The 22,950-nt window shown below is 45.4% G+C and overlaps 1 protein-coding gene across 2 annotated transcripts in view; it reads right to left on the minus strand.

Moving 5' to 3' along the window:
- KREMEN1 (kringle containing transmembrane protein 1) overlaps positions 1–22,950 on the minus strand; it is a 54,130-nt gene that overhangs the window by 9,691 nt on the left and 21,489 nt on the right. For both annotated transcript variants that reach the window (XM_053927795.2, XM_053927796.2), the window contains exons 4-5: positions 8,079–8,203; positions 4,777–4,930 (exon numbers count right to left, since the gene is read on the minus strand). In XM_053927795.2, coding sequence (XP_053783770.1) covers positions 4,777–4,930; positions 8,079–8,203 — 279 coding nt within the window. The remainder of the gene's footprint in view (positions 1–4,776; positions 4,931–8,078; positions 8,204–22,950) is intronic.

Genomic DNA, 22,950 nt, shown 5'->3' on the forward strand with positions numbered 1-22,950 from the left:
GCAAAGCCTTCCTTCAGCTGTGGGGAGAGGGGCACCAAACCCTCCTGCTCCCAGAGCCGGGGTAGAAACAGAACCTGTTTGCCCTTGCGGAGGGGGAGTAAAGGACTCTCCCCTACCTGCCAAGGTAACCAGGCAAAGATCCTCTGCTTCTGGGGGAAGAGCAGAGGCAAAGGCCAGCAGCCCCTAGTTGCCCTGAGCCGCAGGACCCTGAACCAGTAAAAGCAGGGGCAGGACATCGCTCCTTTCCAAGAGCCACCAGAGCTGCAAGGCAGTGTTTGGCTGCCAGGGAGAGGGTGGGGTGCAGGAATGCTGAAAAGGTCCCGCCCCTGAAGCCCAGTAACATATTCTGTTTAAGAGTGAGGATGGACAGGAGAACCAAGACACTCCCCCACCGCACCCCCCGACCTCACAGAGCACCACCGCACCAAGGAGCAAGCAGCAGCAGTCTCCCACTGAGGGAGGGAAAAGACGCCCTTGGGGGCGTGGGCTTGTAGGAGTTGCTGGAAGCTGAGGGTGTGACAGGAGCACTGACAAAACCCACTGGTACTCGCAGCTGCACAGGAAGCACAAGGGACAGTAGCAGGACTGTGGAGCCCGATGTGCACCAGTGACAGCGACGGGAACGAGAGAACCCAGACCCAGCTCACTGCTGACAGAGGGGCTCTGTACCCACGCTGGGCAGGCCTGCCCTTTTCCAGGTGCAAGGTTTTTTACCTCAGCCCCTACTGTTCTCCTCTATATTGTGTATGGTATTCAGTAAAATATTACAGTGTACGTAAAAGCAGGAAAGTAAGCAAGACAGAAAGAGGGGAAAAAAGACTCATTGTTAGGAGATAAAACATCTGGTAAAAAATATATACATAATCTCAAATCATTATGTGGTAAACCTAAAAAAAATACAATGTTACCTGTCAATTATATCTCAATTTAAGAAAAGGAGAGACGAAACGATCCAGAGAACAAGACTCACTAACGACCCAGATGGCAGAACTACCAGAGACTACATGACTGATACAGAAAGTACCACGTGGAAGGGATGGACCACGTGCTCGAGCAGACTGGAAATTTCAGCAGAGACGTGAAAACTATAAAAAGAGTCCAGTGTATGTGCTAGAAATACAGCAAACAATGATCAGAGATAAAGAATTTCTTTGATGGGCTTACACACCGACTACATAGAGCCGAGGAAGGAATAAAAACACTTGAAGGTAGGTCAATAGAAATTATTCAAAACGAAACGCAGAGAAAAAAAGAAGTGAAAAAAATGAAACAGCATCCAACACCTGTGGAACTGTATCACATGGTCTAACAATATGTAATTGGACTCCCAGAAAGAGAAGAAAAAGAGAACAGGGCAGAAGAAATATTTGAAGAGAAAATGGCTAAGAACGTTCCAAAGTCAATGAAAAGTAATCTAAGAATCTCAGCAAACTCCAAGCAAATAAATTTTAAAAATAAACATTAAACAAAAAAGCAAAGAAAACACACCTAGACACATTGTAGTTAAATGTTGAAAACCAAAAACAAAGATAAAATCCTGAAAGCAGGCAGAAGATGAGAAAGGATTACATACAGGGGAGCAGAGACAGAGCAGACATCTCTAGAAGCTATGCAAGCCACAAGACAAAGAAGAAATATTTCTTGAAGTACTAAAAGAAGAAAAAACTTCAGTGTAGAATTCAATATCCAGCAAAGAGATTTTTCAAAAATGAAGGTCAGCTAAGGCTTTCTCAAACAAAAGCTGAGATATGCCCTTGACAACAGACCTGCATTAGAGAAAATGCTAAAGAAACTTCTTGAGGCCAAAAGAATATGATACCACACCTGGCAAGTGTAGCTCAGTGGATTGAGCGCCAGCCTGCGAACCAAAGGGCTGCTGGTTCACTTCCCAGTCAGGGCACATGCCTGGGTTGCAGGCCAGATCAGGCCCCCAGTAGGGGGCACACCAGAGGCAACCACACATTGATGCTTCCCTCTCTTTCTCCCTCCCTTCCCATCTATTATAAAAAAAACAAAAAGAATATGATACCAGATGGCAAATAAGAACAAAAAAAGATGTTCAACACGATAAGCAATTATTAAAATGCAAATTAAAACCACCACACACTTGGTAGAATAGCTAAAATTAAAAAAACAGACAATAGCCCTGGCTGGTGTGGCTCAGTGGATTGGGTGCTGTCCTGTGAACCGAAAGGTCGCTGGCTTGATTCCCAGTTGGGGCACATGCCTGGGCTGCAGGCCAGGTCCCCACCTGGGGGCGTGAGAGAGGCAAGTGATCGATGTATCTCTTGTACATTGAGGTTTCTCTTCCTCTTTCTCCCTCCCGTCCCCTCTCTCTAAAAATAAATAAATAAATAAAAATAAAAAAAATAAATAAATAAAATATTTAAAAACATGAAAACCCCCCCAGATAATACAGAAGTTCATGTGAGAATGTGAAGCAAAGCAACTGGAAGTCTCATATATTGATTGTTGGTCAGAATGCAAAGCGGTAGCTATAGCCACTTTGGAAACCAGTTGGCAGTGTCTTATAACTGTTCACCACTCACGTAGCACACGACCCAGAAATCCGGGACTACTAGGTATTTACTCAAAATAAGTGAAAACATGTGCTCACATAAACACTTGCACATCTCGGTTTTAGCAGCTTTACAGCACCTCTGTCATAAACAGACCACTGCTTATCAACTCTAAATGGATGAGCAAACTGGGGTCTGTTTGTGCAAAGGTGCGCCTTTTAGAATAAAAAGGAACTGCTGAAACAACACAGGTGAATCCTAAAGTCATTGTTCTAAGTGAAAGAAGCCAGACACACGTGGGTAAGTAATGTATGATTTCATTTACGTGACAGTTTCAAAAGACAGAACCGGACAAGGTCAGTGGTTGCTGAGGGCTGGGGGTGGGGGGAGGACAAAGGGCCATGACAGATCTTCTTCCTTCCTCCTTCCTTCCCTCCCCCCCTTTCTTTTTAGAGAGAGGAGAGGGAAAGAGAAACAGAGGGAGAGAAACATCAGTGTGTGAGAGGAACATTGATCGGTTGCTTCCCGTACGCACTCCAGCTGGGGACCAAACCTGCAACCCGGGCATGGGCTCTGACCAGGAGCCAAACCGTTGACCTTCCACTTTGCGGAGGATGCCCAACCAACTGAGCCGCACCATTCAGGGCACGAGAAAACTTCTAAAGTGATGAAAATGTTCTATATCTGGGTTGTGTATATTTACTAAATATCACCAACTAAAAGGGTGATATTTACTGTGTGTAAATTATACCCCCAAAACCTAAGGTAAAAACACCAACAGGGAATTCCTAGGCTCTAATCCTGACCACTTTACCACATAGTAACTGTGAATTTGAGCAAGATTCTTACTTCTGTGTGCCTTTGTTTCCCCATCTATAAAATGAAAACAACAAGTTTCTCCCTCATGGGGCTATAAGAATTAAAATGAGTTGATACATGTCGAGTGTTTGGGTATAGGATCTGGCAGGTAATACAAGCTCCGTAAGTATTAGCTATTCTATTATTATTATTATTATTATTATTATTACAATAAAAGAATCAAACACCCATGTCCAACTGCTGTTTCAACAGCAAAGGCAGACCTTAAACTCGGACTCTTGATTCCCAGATGTGTGCCATGCCGACAGCACATCCTGTTCAGTTTTGAGAAAACACACATGGCATCTAGGACGGATTATGAAAATTCAGTGATAATCCAGCCAGAAACTTGAAACTTAGGAACACACTCAAGACCTTCCTTTTTGCAGGGGAGAGCAGCCTGACCCGCGCAGCCTGGGGTGTGTCTTCCGGTCAAAGACACACCCCAGGTGTGCACGCCTGTTTAACGGAAGCACTTCCCCCTCACTGGCGTGCGAAATAGTGTTGCGACTGACAGCCGATGGCACCTTGGAGTCTCTGCGGTGCGACGGCTACCGCGGCCCCCCGGCCCCCGCAGTCAGGTGCTGCCCGGCCCTGGGCCCTCAGTCGCTTTCACCGTGAGTCTCTGCCCTTCCCACTAAAACACAAGTTCCACACGGGCAGGACTACTATCTGTGGGGCTTTGGCAAGTGACTTTATGAACCTCAATTTTCTTGTCTGGCAAATAAGGATGACGACACCTGCATCACAGTACTGAGAATTAAGGGAAAGAACGCGGGGAAAGTGAATAGCGCAGTGCCCTGTCAAGGTAGGTACCCAACCAATGTTACCAAGTGAGACCCAATCTATAGGATTCATTCATCCCTCCAGTGCCTAGAGGCTGAGGAAGGCTTAAGAGGACAGCTTGGACAGTCCCTGTAACCCCCTGCCTATCTGACTGTCTTTTTGGTTCTGTTAGTCCAGTACATGAAGTTCCGGGGGCAGCAGAGGCTCTGAAGCCTCCGTCAGCGCTGCATTCACGCACAGTACACGGCCTGACTTCCCTACGCTTGTGAGAGCTTGCTGAACAGTCAGCCCTGGAGTCTAGGACAATGTCAGTATCGACATCAAATTGGACAGGTCATCTTTTCTAGGTTATCTCAATAGGCCATGGCTCTTCCAGCATAGGACACGCTGTAATTAATTACTTGTTAAATGAGTAGCCCCCTTCTAGAGGGCAGGGGCTGAGGTTTCAGCACTGTATCGCAGGGTCTGGTCAGTGCCTGGCCTGCAGAAGGCGCCTAATAGGTATTGGCAAGTGAATGAGAAAATAAACGGAAGGAAGGGCGGGAGAGCAGGCATAGTCCCCGGCCCAAGGGTTCCCATGTCTTCAACAGCAATGGGCACAGAAGATACTCACTGTCGAAGAGGATGATCCGGCCATCGCCGCCACAGAGCTGGGCGTGATCCCCGAAGCAGACGCTGTTGCACTCGGTACTGGCTGCCTCCCCATACTTCCAGTAATCGGGGTTGTTTCCACAGAAGCAAGCGTAGCCTGACTCCATCCCGGCAAACTGCCACAACAGAGAAGCAGCACTCGGTGTCAGGCAGGGAGGTCACGTGACCTGAAGGAGCCTGGTAGAGTTGGCCCCAGCAAGCAACCAGCCTCTTCTTCCCAGCCCACCTTTCCCTGGGACCTCTCCCTTGTCCCAGTCTTGTAACACTTCACTATACTCCGATCAGTAATTGTATTACCACCGTGTGTCCCCTTCAGTGAGTATGCCTTTTAAATGTTTACAGTTCTACTGAATTCACCTAAGTTTTAAGAGGGGAATCCCAAAAGCTTGAAACAGTAATAATAATACCAGTTAAGCATTTTACTGAATTTTTACTATGTGCCAGATAGTAAGTTCCTTAGAGCCAGTCCTCCAACAAACTCATTATAGGCCCCATTTAAATTTTTATCTTATTTTTTCTATTACCATTCAGTAAACTACATGGTGGAGAGTTCTATGAATTTTGACCCACGCACAGATTTGTGTGACCACTCCTACAACCAGGATATGGGACAGGTGCATCACCCTGGTAACCTTCGTCATGCTATCACTTTACAGTTTCCCCTCCCACAACTCCTGGCAACCGCTGATGACTTCTCTATTCCTAAAGTTTTTTCTTTTCAAAACTGTCATATGCTATAGACTGAAGGTCTGTGTTCTTCTCCCCTACCAGATTCCTATGCTGAAAGCTGATTCCAGAAGTGATAGTGTTTGGAAGCGAGGCCTTTGGGAGGCGATTGGGTCATGAAGGCAAAGCCCTTGCGAATGGATCAGTGCCTTTATAAAAGAGACCCCAGAGGCCTCCCCTGCTGCCCCTTCCGTCACGTGAGGACACAGTGAGAATATGGCCATCTGTGAACCAGGAAACAAGTTCTCATCAGACACCAAATCTGCCAATGCCCTGATCTTGGACTTCTCAGCCTACAGACAACAGAGTATCTTCTCATGTTACTTACTGGTCACTTGAATATCTTCTATGGAGAAATGTCTATTCAAATCCTTTGCTCATTTTCTTAGTTAGGTTGTTTGTTTTCTTATTATCACATTGTAAGAATTCTTTACATACTCTAGGCATTAGATCCTTTTTCAGATATATGACTTGCAAATATTTCCTCCCATTCTCTGAGTTGTTTTTCACTTCCTTAATACTGTTCCTGACACAAAAAGGTTTTAAATTTTGATGAAGTCCAATTTATTTCTTCTTTGATTGCTGCTGCTTTTGGTATCATAACCATAAAACCATTGCTTAATTCAAGGCCATGCATATTTGTACCTATGCTTCTTTCTAAGGGCTTTATGGTTTTAGCTATTACATTTAGATCTTTGATCTGTTTTTAGGTAATTCTTGTATATGATGTGAAGTAGGGGGCCCAAAGTCATTCTTTTGCATGTGTGTACCCACTTGTCCCAGCATCATTTGTTGAAAAAACTATCCTTTCCCCATTAAAAGATACGGCACCCTTGTCAAAAACCAGCCGACCTTAAATAAATGTGTGTATGAATGTCTGGACTCTAAACGCTATTCTGTTGATCTGTATGTCCATCTTTATGCCAGTCCCATAGTTCTTTTTCCAGCACAACTAAAAGTTAACTTTGTCTATGGTGTGTTATAAGGATAGAGGTTCCTTTTTTTCCTTTTCCATAAAGAGCTCCAGTTTTTCTCCAAAATCATTGCTGAAAGACTATCCTTTCTCCCCCTGAATTATCTTGGCCTCTTTGTTGAACACCAATTGTCCATAAAAGTGCAGGTCTATTTCTGGACTCAATTCAGTTTCATTGATCTATAGCAGAGATTGGAAGTTTTTCTATGAAAGATCAGATATAGTACAGCAAATATTTTCAGCTTTCGGGCCATATGGTCTCTTCTCAACTACTTAACTTTGCTGCAGCAGAATGAAAGCAGGCACAGACAGTATGTAGATTAACGAGTGTGACTATGTTTCAATAAAACTTTATATATAGAAATAGGTGGGCGGTAAGATTTGGCCCATATATCATTGTTTGGTGACTCCTGACTGACCTGTGGAACTATTGTTATGCCAATACCACTCTCTTGATTACTATATGGGTTTTTTTTTTTAAGATTTTATTTATTCATTTTTAGAGAGAGGGGAAGGGAGAGAGAAAGAGAAGGAGGGAAACATCAATGTGTGGTTGCTTCTTACACCCCTACTGGGGACCTGGCCTGCAACCCAGGCATGTGCCCTGACTGGGAATCAAACTGGAGACCTTTTGCTTCACAGGCTGGCACTCAATCCACTGAGCCACTCATTTTTATATTTATTTCTATATATCAAAAACTATGCACTATGCTAATAACTTCAGTCCCTCTCTAACATCACACGCTTCATTCCAGCTTTCCCCGGCTCCCTTCTTCAACAGTGAGGAACACGGCTCCTGTTATACTCAACACATTTACTCAGAAGATCAATCCTTTGCAAGCAGCTAATCACTTGACCATGCTGGGCCACTTGTTTTGCTCAGTCACCTTTCTGGCACAGGCCCTGAACTCTGCCAGGTTATTCTCCTTGCTTGGGCCTGATTAATGGACTTTTGACTGAATTAGTAAGGAGGGAAGGAAGAAAAGAAGGGAGGGAGAGAAGGAAAGAGGGAGGGAGGGAGGGAGAGGCAGAGGGTGGAATGAAGGAAGGAAAGAAAGAAGGAAGGAAGCAAGCAAGGAAGGAAAGGAAACAAGTTAGTTTACTTCTTTTTTGATATAATGAACAGTAGCATTATTGAATTTTAATGGCCAAAGAATGGATTTCAGATAGAGGAATGGATAGGGAGAAAAGAAAACATTTTGAACTGGTGCCCAGGCTGGGTCCCTGAATGTGTCGAGGAAGCAATAACCTTCTTGGCTTATTCCCAGGTCTCCCATAGAGCCAGGGTGTCCCCGCTCATAACGTACAAGGGCACAAGGAAGTATGCGACTCTGTCAGAGGTCACATAGCGACGCAGATATTGGGGATGTTCCCCAAGGTCCTTGTCTTTCAGTCTCCTGAATCCTAAGCCCCACCCTTACTCCAGCCTCTCCTTGGCAGAAAACTAAAGTTGTACGGCTTCACGGATTGTGTTTCACAAACTCGCATATATTGTTAAGTTATCTCAGCAGAATGCATTTACATCTTTATCTATTTCTATAGATATACAGCCCCAGGGCAATTACCTTGAACCTCTGACTCCGACAGAAACTGATGCAGGTTTGTATGGTAAGTTTGTTGGATGTTTTACTGGCGCCAGTTAGAGGAGGTGGGTTTCCATGATCCTTGTAGCAGCCAAGGTTTCCGGGCACTGGAGGAAAAAGAAAAACAAAAGAATTTCACAACATCTGGCTGTGAGACACCAAGGAGGAAAAGCATGTTGTGCCAGGTCCTGTCATCTCAGTCAATCTTTCCACTCCTCAGGCACAAATAAATAACAAACAACAAGCTTTAAAGAGGGAAGCCTTGGTGTCCTCTGCTAGATGCCACGTTTTGTTTTACTTTGAAGAGTAGGTGAGGCCCATATTACTAACACTAAGACATTTTTTCCCTGTTCACTGTTGATAGAATTTTTGTATTGAAGAGAACCAGGGACACCTTCCTAAAAATAGAAGCTACGATGTGTACATTGTTTCGGAGTCACTAGAGGGCAGGGGAATCTCTCGGAAGCCCGTCATTCTACCCTTTGTGCCTCCCCGTGTTCCTTAAAAAGCTCCGCAGTGGGTTTCCACAAGGCCCTTTGGTAAGTGTACTAGTTTCCTACTGCAACTAGAACAAATTACTAGAGGCAAAGACAGCGTAAATTCACTATCTTACAGTGCAGGAGGTCAGGGGTAATAAATGGGTCTTCTGGAACTAAAATTAAGGTGACAGCTATTTATCCTTCTGAAGGCTCAAAGGGAGAGCCTCTATTCCTTGCCTCTTCCACCTCCTAGACGCTGCCCCTATTCCTTGGCTTGTGGCTGCACCATTCTAGCCTCTGCCTCGGTCACATCACCCTCTCTTACTCTGATCCTCCGCCTCTCTGTTATAAGGACCTGTGTAACTACATTGGGCCTTACCTGCATAATTCAGGATAATCTCTCCATCTCAAAATCCTTAACTTAATTACACCTCCAAAGTCCCTGTAAGGGATTACACACACGTTGTTTTCGGTGTGTGTGGGGGGGAACATTTTTTGGCCTACCACAGTAAACACACTAGTGCTTCACAACCGCACAGTCAGATGTTTCGGTCTAGCGTAAAAGGCTGTATCTGAGAATACAGAACCCTGAACACAGGTACCGACTGCGGTAGACAGCTTTCAAAGACGGCCCTCAATGATCCCCCCCTCCTGGCGGTCATGCCCTTGCGTGATCCCCTCCCCTTGAGTGTGGGCTGGAGTAGTAACTTGCTTTTGACCGACAGAATGTGGCAAAGTTAATGGAATGCCACTTCTGTGATTAGGTTACAAGAGACTGTGACTTCTGCTTTGCTACTAGCAGACCCTCTCTGTTGCCTTCTTGCCTTATACAGTTTGATGAAGCAATATGCCCTGTGAGAGAGGAGCTGAGGATGGCCTTCAGCCAATAGCCAGCAAGAAACCGAGACTTTAAGCTTCTGCAAGACTGAGTCCTACCAGTAATTATGTACACTTGAAGTAGATCCTTCCCTAGTGGAGCCTTCGGATGTGACCCCAGACCTGGCAGACTCCTTGACTGCAGCCTTACAAGAGACCTTGAAACAGAGGACCCAGATAAGCCACATGCAGATTTCCTGACCCACAGAAAGTGTGAGACAATAAATGCATGTTGTTTTAAGTCCCTACATTTTAGGGTAATGTGTTATACAGAAAGAGCTAACTAATACACCTATATAACACATACTAAATATAAGCTTATTGAATGAAGGAATGAATTTATTGTGGCCCATGGACAAATGAACCTCTCTGGACCTTAGTTTCCCATCTGTGTTGTTAATTTATGAATTACTCTACTAGCAGATGAAGCCCTTTCCCTCTTTCCTCCCTGTGGCTCCTCACAGTTTATATAACTGAAGGCATAATGAGACGTGAATGAGGCACGGTCCTAGAGGCACTTCTAGGTCAGTTAAGAGTTACATGTTATTCAACTCCAAAGTAAGCCACGTAGACTCTTACGCTTAAGGCTGGGAAACAGCACAGTCCAATTTAATACAAAAGCTTTACATCCACATTAGTCTGTTGACATATACAGATATACACATGTACATGTGTGTATGTACACACCCACACTTTTAATTTCCGCCACCATCTGCATCTAACCAGCTCATTTTAAATTGGCAGGAAGTGCCTCTCTGCTAACCCAGAGTCACCCTTCCCCCTCTAAGCCAAGTGGTTACCCTTCTCCCTTACGTCACACGTGGTTCAAATATAACAAATGTGGCTCACCACACAAATGCTAAAATGCATTTTTCGGAAACAAACCAAGTCTCTATAGTAGCAAATGTAAACAGAAAACTCTAGGCAGTAGGAGCCTAGTGTTCAGCGGGCCTGGCTTGGGAATGGCTGGGTTTCAGAATTTAAACAAACGCAGTGAGTTAAGCATCTCTAGTCGGGAGCAGAGCACACAAGCCAAGTTTGTTGAAGGAACCTTGCATGTGGAAATGCAAACCATGCACTTAAAAGTTTTTATAACGAGAACTACTTGATCATGAGCATCGTGGTCATTCACTTTGACTTTTGTCTCATTTATTCCTTCATGCTCACTGGTAAGCATGTTATTGGGTATTAGTTTATAGAGAGCCTAGGGCACAGAATCATAAATGTTAAGATTAGACATACACAAGGCCGTGGGTTGCATTAATGCAGCTGGAATCTATCAGCTTTATTCACGACAATTCAGGGAGCAAATCCAGGCAGCTCGTGTTCTGCTGGGGCAGCGAAGTCCCAAAACACATCGTGAGGCAGATCGATCACTGGAAACCCAATCACACTATGTTGCTGCTGCTCTACCCATTGAGTATCGATGGCCTGAGTATCATCCTTGCCATCCGACTTAATCACCTGCCAGACACTGTCAATTGTACCTCCTACAATATTGCGGACATCTGTCCTTGTCTCTCTTTGCACACTGCCACTTCCCCAGTTTGGAACACCGTCTCCTCCCTCTTTGATGTGCTGCCTTGGCCTCCTATCCCATCCCATTTCCAGGGTCACCTTACTCTAATCGAACTGGCACACCGCAACCAGGATAGTCTTTACAGCACATTCCAGGCAGAAGTAAGGGCAAGGGCAGAGGCCTAAGGCAAGAATGAATGACCTTGGCCTTTACAGCAACAAAGAATCCAGTACAACCGGTGATACAGAGACTGGAAAGCAACAGGAGCTGGAGAAGTATGCAGGGGCCCTGTTCAAAACCCTCAAAGATCCCTGGCTGCTGCTCAGGGTGAAGTCCAAACTCTCTCACAGGTAACACTGGCCTTGCCCTACCTTGTGCTGCTCCCCTTCCCCCGTCCCATCAGGATGACCCCTCTATCCCTGGGCTCACACTCTAGACATAGGTCATGATAAATCTTAGTGTATCTGCAAGTTTCCCAATTGCACATTGTTCTCGGGCCTCTGGACTTTCTCACATGTTATTCCCTCTGCTTGGAATATTCTTCCCTACTTCAGATGGCAGCCTGTCATCTCTTCCCCTGGGAAGTCCCATGGTCCCCCCCATCATACTCCCCCCACCCCACCACCCCCCAAAACATTATCTGCTCCTGCTGTGCAGTCCTACACAGACTATGCTGAACTTGATTCTCAACACCCGTTTCTGTGTCTCTCTCCCCAATTACCCACAAACCACTTCAGGGTAGGACTGCGTCTTTCAGACGCCATGGTATTCCTGGGGCCTGGCATGGCCCCGGTCGCCCAGTAGGTGCTCTGATGAACGACTGATCTGTGTGCCAGCTAAAACCCCGGGGTGAGCGGGTGAAGGTGCTTCCTAGGCAGCAGGAAATGAAGAGAGCAGAGTAGAGGGGAAACCGGAGATGACCTGCAACAGCGTTCACTTAAAGCAACTGACCGTGGGTTTGAGACCTGCCTGCTCATCGTCCTCGCTGGCTACCCAGAAACACCACGTTGGGTCACTGAGTTTTCCAGAAAGGTTAATTTTAACACTTAAAATGTTATCTTTATTACTTTGGATGAAACTTTTCTAAAATGCGTTAGCTATTTTCTTAAAACAACAGCAATAAAACTTCACTTAGTTTAACCTACTTGAAATGTTTCTTTGTGGCTTGAGGTTATCAAATAGTACTTCACCAAATGACCCCAGACTGGGGTGCTATTTTAATGTTCTTGTGTCTGACTTTTATATTTAATCTGTCACCCTGGCTGGTGTGGCTCAGTGGATTGAGCACTGGCCTGTGAATCCAAGGGTCGCCGGTTCGATTCCCAGTTGGGGCACATGCCTGGGTTGTGGGCCAGGTCCCCAGTTGGAGGTGCGCGAGAGGCAACCACACATTGATGTTTCTCTCCCTCCCTTTCTCTGGAAATAAATGGGTAAAATCTTTTAAAAAAATGTAATCTGTCTCCTTGGTTACTGTCACAGCAGCTGAACATTTGAACTGGAAGGGGTCTTAGCACCTACGTCTTTCTCCCGTCAGTGCCTGCGGTCTGTGCTTACCCTCTTCTTCATTTGCTGCTTCTGAGGCTTAGAACAAAGCTATTGAGCTTGTTAGAATTGTGTGAAAAATAAGAATAAAGAGTTTCTAAAAGAAGGAGGACCTTTACGCCCCCTCCTTCTGCCATCCCTATTATGGCTCAGGAGCTGGTTTTCCTTGCTCACTTCCCAGTACGTGGCACTGCTTTGAAGGGCACTGGTGCTCCCTTCGGCTGTCCAGGAGCGGTCAGCAGTGGTCACGAACGTGGGCTTTGGAGTCGGAGGAACCTGGGGTTTCTAGGTGAACTGTGGCCCCTCTGCCACAGCTTTTCCAAGGTCAGTTTTATCAACAGTGGAATGAAGAACAATACAGCCTCGAAGGAGAATTAAAAGAAGATAATGTAAATAAAGTAAACCCCACAACACCTAGCAAGATAGCATGGGCTGCATAGACAGTGTTTATTGTCATTATTTGGAATAAGGCTTTTACCATTCACCACACAAACAGGAACATCATGCTTACTAACAGAAACATAAAATAGTATTGAATTAAAGGACAAAAGTCAAAGGCAGCCACCTCAGAAAACTGGTTTTGATTCCAGACAGTCAAATGTTAATCTCTTCCATCTATCTGGCTAGCATTCAACACACTTTCACGTAAGCATCTTGCATGAAACTCACAGCCCGTTTGGGAAGGCAGGACAGGCAATGTTATTGCTATGTGACAAAGAAGAAATCAGTTTAACGGGGTTAAGGGCCTTGTGTGGGGGAACACAAGATGAAAACGGGGAGCAGAGCGGAGCTCTAGGGGTGCAGATTTCCATGCCACGGCTTTTTTCCTTGGTGTCCCTGGCCCCTTTTCCTGATAGGGCCAGTCTGGGAAGCTAAATGAAAATGACTCTGAGATTAAAGACAGAATTCTCAAACGCGTTAGTCCCTTGACGCCCGGCGCACCACAGAGCTGGCCTCTGAAGCAGCGGCCAGCCTCTGAGGGGCTCCACTGCCCTCTGAGTCGCACTGGAAAGTGTGGCTGGAAGTCCCGCCAGAGGAGACACTAGTCATGTAGTTTTCAAAAGCATGACTGGTCAATTGAGTGGATTTCCAGGCCGTAACCCACCCGCGGCTCTTCCCAGAAGCAGGGAGGAAAACTCAGTTTGAAAAAGGATTTTTGTTCTCAAATTCCTTTTCACTTTCAATGCTATTTTAAAGTCCTGTGGCTTGGTCATGCATTTTTCGTCTCACCAAAGAGGCTTCATCATTTTCAATTTTTAAAAAATCATCTTGAATTACTAATGACCCCTTGTTTATCATAGTTGATGTTTTAAAACCCATGACTGTTAATTACCAACATTCTCTTCAGATGTTCAGAGTTCTTGACAGAGGTAAGTTTTAGTGATGGCTGAGGGGACACGGCCCTCTATTCCGATTAACCCAGGCGCTACTGTTCTTCTACTATCATAAGGAATGGTTGGGAAGCAATCGGGCAGGCTGATTTAACACCTGTAACATTCGGATATAACTGTGGCTTCACCATGAAGGTGCTACACGCGTCTCGGGGGGGGGGGGCGTCCACAGCTGAGGACCACCTACTGCCCACGGCACCTTCTCAGAGGGTCTGCTCCCACAACTGCTGCTCCTCTGGCCACGGCTGACTCCCGCTGGGGCCACCAGATTCTCCCTCCCAGGAGGGTGGAATTGGGATTCCAGTTAGTGAGTTACGGGCACTGGGCGGGTAAGGTTCTGTCAAGTAGGCATGAAGGCAACCAGCCATGTCTGGGCCATGTGAGTTGAGGAGTGAGCTGATTCTGCCAGTCCACAGACAGGAGGCAGAACGAACCCCATGCTGAGAGGGGCAGAGGTGGGGTGGCCTCAGAGAGGGTTGGCAAGAGTAGAAACTTTCTTCCCAGGTTCTTGGGACACTGGGCTTGGATTTTGTGATCTACTCCCAAAGTCCCCTTTGCTCAAGTCAGCTTGAGTGAGTTCTATTCCCGGCAATAAAACAATTCCTAACAAAGACGGAAAGTGTGCCTACTGTGGTAAAAGCTCAATTTGAATGTGCATCTTCAGATGGGAATTTGCATAGAAAAAAGTCCTGTTGCTGTGTTTTCTACTCCAGTGCTCGGGCGAGATCTGGGATTTGTTTAAGAAAGTAAAAGCAAAGTTCTTGCCCTGTATTTTACAAAACTTTTCCCTGGGTCTACGAACATCTTTTATTTTTTCTTATAAGTAAAATCTGCTTCTTTAGAAACGATGCAATGACTCTGCTTATTTTAAATGTCATGTAACCGTGTGTGGCAGAGACCCTCTTCTGCCCCAGGCACTCAGCACTGGTGCCTCGGCAGCTGATTTCTCCTTTCTGCGGTAGGCAGTTAGACAGAGGTGAGCAGGGCAAGGAAGAAGGGCCAGGCACAGAAGGTCACCAGGGCGGAAAGCCCTGGGTGCTAGGCAACAGGCAAAACTGGGAAAACAAGGACCTCGCCCCCAGGGTGACCCTTCCCCCCCCAGCACACCACTGGCCATGCAGTTCAGACCCTCTCCTGAACTTCCCTCCCCTGGCATGTTGCTAGTCATGTGGAAACCCCCCTGGAGGAGGAACAAGGGGCCCCGAAGGGTGGCCTCATGGGACTCCCATGTGGGCCCTTGAATAACCACTCCCTTAGCATTAAACCCGAGAGATAACATCTAGGCCTCAGTTGCATTTCAGCTCCAGGCCCAGGGAAGCAGCAAAACCAGACAAGTGATGCCATGGCAGACATCAGAGCAGCCACACTGAGTAATGACCCCTGCCCTGGAGCCGACCCATCCGCAGAGACCTCCATCCTGAACGGACGGACGCACTGGGAAAGCTGATGAATATTCTATTGGGATCCTCACCCTCAAAATCCCTGAGGACAGAGGACCCAGGGCACTCTCCCTCCCAGGAGCGCACCCACCTAAACCTTTCCCCTCCCCCCAAGGCCCGGTACCTTTACTCTTCTCTTTCCTAAGCTCCGAGGGCACTTTTTTTGCCTCTGTAACTTGTTTCCTGAGCCCATCTCTTCTACCACTCACTTCTTCTGCCTCTGTGACTTTCTAAATAGACTTTATTTTACAGTTTGAGTCTTGGCTCTGAAACCTTTCCTAGCCAGAACTCAAGTACCAGCGTTGCTGAAGCAAGGTCAGGTCTCACACCACCAGTCCAACCAGGTGCCCTCTCGCTACCACCACGTCCATGAGAACGAGGACCAAGTACACATGAGATTTTGCCACTGGAGTCCTATCAGAGGACCTATCGTCTAGAATACTTCCATCAGAGAACCAATGAGGTAAATGTAGACCCATCTACGCTCTCAGCCTGTAACCATAAGCACACTGTACCCCATCCCGCCCATCTAAAACACTTTCAGCCCTGGCTGGTGTAGCTCAGTGGATTGAGCATGGGCACGTGAACCAAATGGTCACCGGTTCGATTCCTAGTCAGGGCACCTGCCTGGGTTGCAGGCCAGGTCCCCAGTGCAGGGAGCACGAGAGGCAACCACACATTGAAGTTTCTCTCCCTTTATTTTCCCTCCCCGTCCCCTCTTTCTAAAAATAAATAAATAAAATATTTTTAAAGTTTCAAATCTGACAGCTGTCATCTTGGTCGAAGTCCTATCATAATATGGCCCCACCTTACCTCCATAAATTTATTTCTAGATACCAACTCTCCTTTTCCGTCACTCTGAGTCTTCAAGCAGCCCCATGTGTGTCTCTGAATCTGTAACAACTCACCCAAATAAATAAGTAAACAGCCTTTTCTCCCCTATGAAACTTGACCTTCAGGGGAAGGTAGCAAGAGTCCCTGAGGACCCTGACCCCCATACGGCCCTGCTATATTACAGCAGTAGTTCTAGTGGGAGTTCCCGCTCTGAAATGTAATTTCTGGTTATTTCATGTGGTAGGCAGTCTCCAGAGGAGACTGTAATAATTTCTCTCCTCCTCCCTCCACGTGTGTGTTGCTCCCTACTTTAATAGTTGGAATCAATTTCATCTACACTTGAATCTCAGCTGGGTTTTTTTTGACTTGCTTTGATCAACGGAATGTGGTGGACTTCTGAGTTGGTGCCTTACTTAAGAGGACTGGCAGCTTCTGCTTCCTCTTCTTTGGGGGCCAGCCAGCCGCTGTGGAAGAGGTCTGAATATGCTGCGGGGAAGAACAGTCACCCAGGCAGAGCCCTAAAGCCGTTCTGAGTGTCCTGCCCCAGCAGAGCCCCCAGCTGACTGCAGCCGCCTGGTTGAGCCCACGGAGAGTAGCGGAACAGGCTGGCGGAAACTCGGCCAGCCCACAGAATTGGGAGAAACGATAATCTGTTGTTGTTTTAAGCTACTAGGGTTTGGGGTGGCTTGTTAGGCAGTAACAGACAACTGAAACACCTTACTTGACAAAAGGTCAGTCCAAGTTCAAGAGGAATGATACAGCTGTGGCTCTGGGAAGAAGAGCTATTTGTTGACTTGAACTATTTTTTTCAGGGACACCACAAATGCCCCAGGCAAGGAACCACAGAGTCATCTTTTACTTTTTCTGCTGTTTCATCCCTTATACATTACACTTGTCATCAAGTTCAGTCTTCCTCCTAAACGTCTTGGGTTTAACCCTTCCTGACTTATCTCACTGCTGCCCTCATAGCCCAGGCCCTTACCCCCTGGATTTAGAAGTCTATACCCATTCGCTCCTCCCCATCCTCCCTTCCTCTGATCCATCCTACAAACGGACACCGGGATCACCTTCCTAAGCTAAGGCTTTCAGCATGTCAGGTCCCCATCTAATTGACTCTGGCTTCCAGGGGCCAATCTGGTTCTTCTCTGTCCAGTCTTCTACTCCGGCGGCTTGGTCCCCAACCCGCAGGCACAACTGTGCCCTTCCTCCAACTCGGTCAGACTGTTCCCTGACCCATCCAGCTCCATCCGCCTTTCTCTGTGATGATGTCTCCAATTTCAGCAGCCCATCCCAAGCCCTTTTGTCTTCAAAAACTCAATTCAATCTTATTTATGTAACTGATGGGCTGCTCTCCAATTTCCTCCCATGTTTACAACTCAGATTCCCTATTACATCATAAGATTGACGGTAAGAACTATTTCTTATGTTTATATATATATTCCTTATGGTGTGTATCTGTCACCGAGGAAAATGTCTATTTGGTTCAGAAAGTCTAGATTTTTAATGGGAAATTAAATAACACCCACTGCCCAAAACAAAGACTAATCGAGTAGATTCCAGATCTGAAACCACGGAGCTGCCCTGTAAGAACAAACGCAGGGATTCCGTGTTCCCTGAGGGCAGGGCCACGTCAGCCCCCAGAGCAATGGCCACCACAGACGCTGAGGCACGCCACTCAGCCCCACGGTCAGTCAGGTAAGAAGGGAATGGACAGAAATGACACGCAGGTTAGGAATGACCTCCTGAGGAATTAGATGGCAGGAACACGCCAATGGTAGTCTGTTTCCTGGGGGAAAGCATCGGCCACCGCAATGCCAGCCGGTACTTTTGTGCCTACCACGTGCTAGGTCCTGGATCGAGGATCACGTATATTTTACCCATTAATCTTCAAAATAACCCTGGAAGGCACAGATGAAGAAACCAAGGCCCAGGGGAGAGTCATGTTGCTGTAAGCTATCAAGTGAATAATAATTCAAACCTAAGTTGGTGTGACTCTCAAATCCACATTCTTTTCATTAGTTTGTGTTTTTTCTCTTATTGGAAGACACACAATTTCATGTCATCAAGAATACTGATAAGCACCTACTCTGGCCTCCACTATGCTAGGTGTTGTGGAAAATTATTAAGAATATGGCTTGATTGGGAAAAGCCCCCATAATTTCCATCAGCACCCATCTGTAAATAATATACAATCTAAGCAAAATGAGGATTTGCCTGCTATGCAAATACAGCTTTAAAATAAACCCTTGAGTCCCCCTTTCTACCTTAAGCCTCTCCTTCATGAAATTCCAGAGCTACCCCTGCTCCTATCTTTGAAAAGCTTAGTCTAGTTGGGAAAACAAAACCACTCACATAAAGCAAGAATAAACAATAAAAGACAGGACTCTGACAATGCTAATTTGGACAGTCTAAAGAGTTGGATTAAAAACATCATGTAACTGTAACGGAAAGACAGAAGAGGTGAAAAAAATTAGTGCGCGTAATTTGTATTGTTAATGTTCACTTCAATACTGCTCTGGCTACGGCCTGCGTTTGAGGTTTTGTTTTAGCTGTGTAGGGTTAAGGATGCAGAGTTGTTGCGTGGTTTTCAAGGCGAACTTCAGCTCCCGCAGTGGAGACACAGAGAAACCCTGAGGCCTGGGCGAGGCTGCTCGATGCAGTGTTTCACGCAAAGGTCCGACTCTGGGGAGCCCCTTCCCAGCTGAGAACAGCTGGGCTGGGAACACCCGCGGAGACAGTCCAGCATTCTACAGAGCCACTCTGCTGTGCAACAAATGCTTCCTGGATACCATTGCAGCCTGCTTTACTCCTGGGACCCGGGATTTCCCAAACCCCAAAGAAGAAAAGAAAATGACTTAGAGCTAACAGCTTGAACTGCAGACCCTCTGTCGCCACTGAGCTAATCCTTGGGTTTCCACAATGTCAGAAAGGCAATCTTAATACTTCGGCATACTATCAGAATTCCAAACTCTAATTCCCAAACAATCCACAAAGAAAATTCTCAAGAATGACCTCAACAGTAGCCTGGATCCATCCCAGGGCCCATTTTCACGGAAATAAAAGAAACGGGGCTGTTCTCAAGGACTGGAAGGAAAAGGCACCGGTCTTGCCATTAGGAGTCCTAGATTCAAATCCTGTTGGCACAGAGGATAATCCTCATCAAATCACTTAACCGCACCAGCCTCGTTTTCGCTTTTAAACAGTGGGTGACGGGTTGTTAGAAGAGGACAGACCACTGGCTTCACAGGACTGTCAAAAAAGGTAAATACGATAATGTGAATATAAGTGCTTTGTATCCAGTAGGTACTGGGTACATAGCTCAGTAGCAGCTCAAATAAAATCTAAGACATACTAAACAGCCATGCTGACATTAAAATTCAGAAAATGCTAACAGAAATGAAACACTTTCTATTATGGAGAGACTGTCTTGGCCACCACTGCCAAGTGCCCTTGGCTCTTTACTCACGCTCTGAACATGCTTTAAAAACTCTTATTGGGGATCACCACTAGAAGTTTTCAAATCCTGTGTTTTGGGCTGCATGTTTGTAAGGAAGAGCAAACCTGTTTTAACAAGGTGGAGGAGTTATTTAATTAAGAGAAACCTGAGGCAGTGAGGTCACTGGCTGAAACTGACCAGAGGTATCGCTCAGGTGCCATCCCCGGCATCCTCGGAGGGGCTGTGTGCGATGCGATCGCTAGAGGACCTCTCACAGACTGAGAGGGAGAAGGCTCTCCCTGAACCTCTAACACAGAGACTTAAGAAACTGTGGATAAACGTCTCCTTCTGACACTTCACACTCTCCTCAGCCTCATCCCCATCTTTCTGAGTCAAGTCCAAGCTCCAGACCCAGACCATAAAACCTCCCATTATCTGGCCCTACCTAACTGTTCTCAGACCTCATCTCCTGCCTTCCTTCTTAAAATGTCTGTCTCAGCCACACTGATTCTGCCTGGGAATGTGTGTGTGTGTGTGCGCGCACCGTTCCCTCTGCCTCCAGTGTCCTCCTCCCTGTCCCAGCTAGCGCTAACATCTAGAACCTGGCTACTAAAAAGTGTGGCCCCACAGCTCCAGCACTTCATGGGCTTGTTGGACATAGTCTCAAGTGTATCCCAGGCCGACTGAGTCAGAATCTGCACTGGAGTAAGATCCCTGGTGATTGTACGATAACTATATTTTTATAAGGAAACTTGAAGTTGAGAAGCCCCTCACCAAGACCCCACTTCTTCCAGAAGCCCTCTTTGAGAAACAGTGGCCCCTGCCTCCCACCGTGCCAGGGCAGCTACCTGTCTTCAGGGCTCACCTCGCAAAGTATAGAGTATCTTGCACGTGCCTGTCTGTTTCTGTGTCTGTCTTCAGTTGTAGACGAGCCCCCCCCCCACTCCGCCCCGGGCTGCAGACCATGCCATCCTTGTGTTCCCCATGCTGCGTAATTCTGGCCTATGTTCGGAGCTTAAAAAATTTTTTTTGTCACAGCTCGTAATCTCTAAAGTCCTCGTGATTTTAAACTTTAACAACTAACTTTAACAATAACTATCTTTAATAATTAGCTTTAACTTTAATAATAACTAACTTAAATAACAGTTTTAATAACTTTAAATACCTAATAGTTTTACTAACTTCAATAACAAAAAGTATAATCACTAATTTTAATAACTAACCCAGATACCTGTGAGCTACATGTAAAAACATTACAATTTAGGTTACTCTTGTTACACATTTGAATCCAGACACTTTGAATTGTTGTATGTATGCATTTAATTTTTGTCATATTTAAAATATTATAAAATTTATATTTCTCAATGGAAACTTTCAAATGTATACAAAAGTAGGAAAGAATAATGAGCTCATCACCCTGCATCAACAAATGTTCTTTTTTTTTTTTTTTTTTTAATTCTCATTTCATCTATTTCCCTCACCCCCACCTACTCACTTTTTGGAAGACTGGACCATTTTAAAACAAATCCCAAATATAATATTATTTCAACCACAGATATTTCAGTATGCATCTATAATCTAAGAGAATGTTATTGTACCTAATAAAACTAATAGTGATTCCTTAATATAATCTTATAGTCTGTATTCAAACTTTGCTAATTATTTCAAAGATGAATTTTTAGAGTTGAGTTTGTAGAAATCAAGTGAATGTTTTATATATAGCAAACAAAAAAGAGCTCCCTGGAACAAGAAGATTTCTCTTGCCTGTGGCCCAGATTAGCTGTGTGTGAAAAAAATATATTAGCCTTTAATGCCATTTGCAGGTTTCTCTCCTCTCTCACAACTTGATTATCTACTTTAAAAAAAAAACTGTTATAAAGAATCCATAGGTAAAATAGAGCAAAGAAAAAGCAGTACTGAGGTCCATACAAGCATGTCCCTCAAAAGCAGTGAAACAAATAGGAATTGGAATAGTGAGGATGGTTTTTTCACAAAAGAGAGATATACAAAAAATAGATTTTAAGCCAAATGACTTCCCCTTCAATAGCCAAACCAGCAGGCCTTACAGATTTAGAGAGTGGAATCTAGAGGGATGAAAAATTTGCTGGTGCTATTTGCTTTTAAAATCTGTATTATTTTTGCCTGCACTAAAAACTCAGGGTTTCTGAGAAACACATTGGTAGAAGTGGCTTGAAGAGCAAATCCAATTATCTCGGAGTTGTTCTCTTTTTAACAGTGAGTTCTGATCCATGCTCCATAGGTCAAGAGCACCGCTGCAATTTCTCTTAGCCCCCGTTTTGAGTCCTGCTTCATCTAGGCCTCCCTGCTTGTTTTAGCTCTCGGCGCAACACGCGGAGGGGCAGAGATTCCGGCCATCACACAATGGCCTACCATTCAACCACATTCTGCTTTGTTCCTATACATTCATCCTCTGGCTCCTGCTGGGTCTGTTATATTCAGATATAAACTTTCCAAGAATCTGATCATGTCACAGGCCTTTTCCTGTATGACAAGTTCAATGCTCATCATGAATAGCGGGCTTCACACAGAGAGTTAGTATTATTCATGAAAATTATGACTCCACATCCAAAAATAGGGCAAGACTAAAATAGGCAGGCTGCATCTCAGTTGAGTCCACTAGTCAATTACCAAGGTCTTTCGCTGCAAACATCCGGGGGGTTTTCTCAACTATGTTGATCAGATATACTAGACACAGTGCTGGGCCTGACTCAGGGTTTGAGGCTCGGCTTGATGGGGCATCCTGGTGCCCACAGGGTGAGTGTGAGGCTTTTTCAAAGAACCAAAGCCAGTCACTCCCTACCCCCTCAAACTAGGTGCTCCCCAGTTCTTACTCCCAATTTCTGTAAGTCTCCCTACCCCGATCATTTCAAGGCCAGCATTAGAAGCTTTGAGAGGGTTACCAAAGGGCCATAAAAAAAGAAAATAATATTAAATTTTCCTTTTTTTGGAACAGCAAAGCACATCCAACAAATATTATGAATTAGAAGTGCACTGGGTAGCTTGTACCATTTCTGCTCCAATTCTGTCTTCTGAAACTTAGTTTCCGGTGACCACATGACTCAGCTCCCATTGGCCCAAATTATATTTTATAAATGCAAGTTGAGGATTATCTTTCCAAATAAAAGCGACCAGATTGAAATCCCTTCTCTGCCATTCCTGAGAGAATGACACAGGCTGGGACTAAAAGACTATCTTTGTGTAGAACAAATGGACCGAGGAAAATCTGCTTTCCTTTCCCCCTGCCCCTTTCTTCTTTACATAACCAGAGCCAAATGAGATGTTTTTCGTTTTAAAAATCTGATTAAGCAGACTGAGCA

The sequence above is a fragment of the Desmodus rotundus genome, chromosome 7, assembly GCF_022682495.2.
Source record: "Desmodus rotundus isolate HL8 chromosome 7, HLdesRot8A.1, whole genome shotgun sequence".
NCBI lineage: Eukaryota > Metazoa > Chordata > Mammalia > Chiroptera > Phyllostomidae > Desmodus > Desmodus rotundus.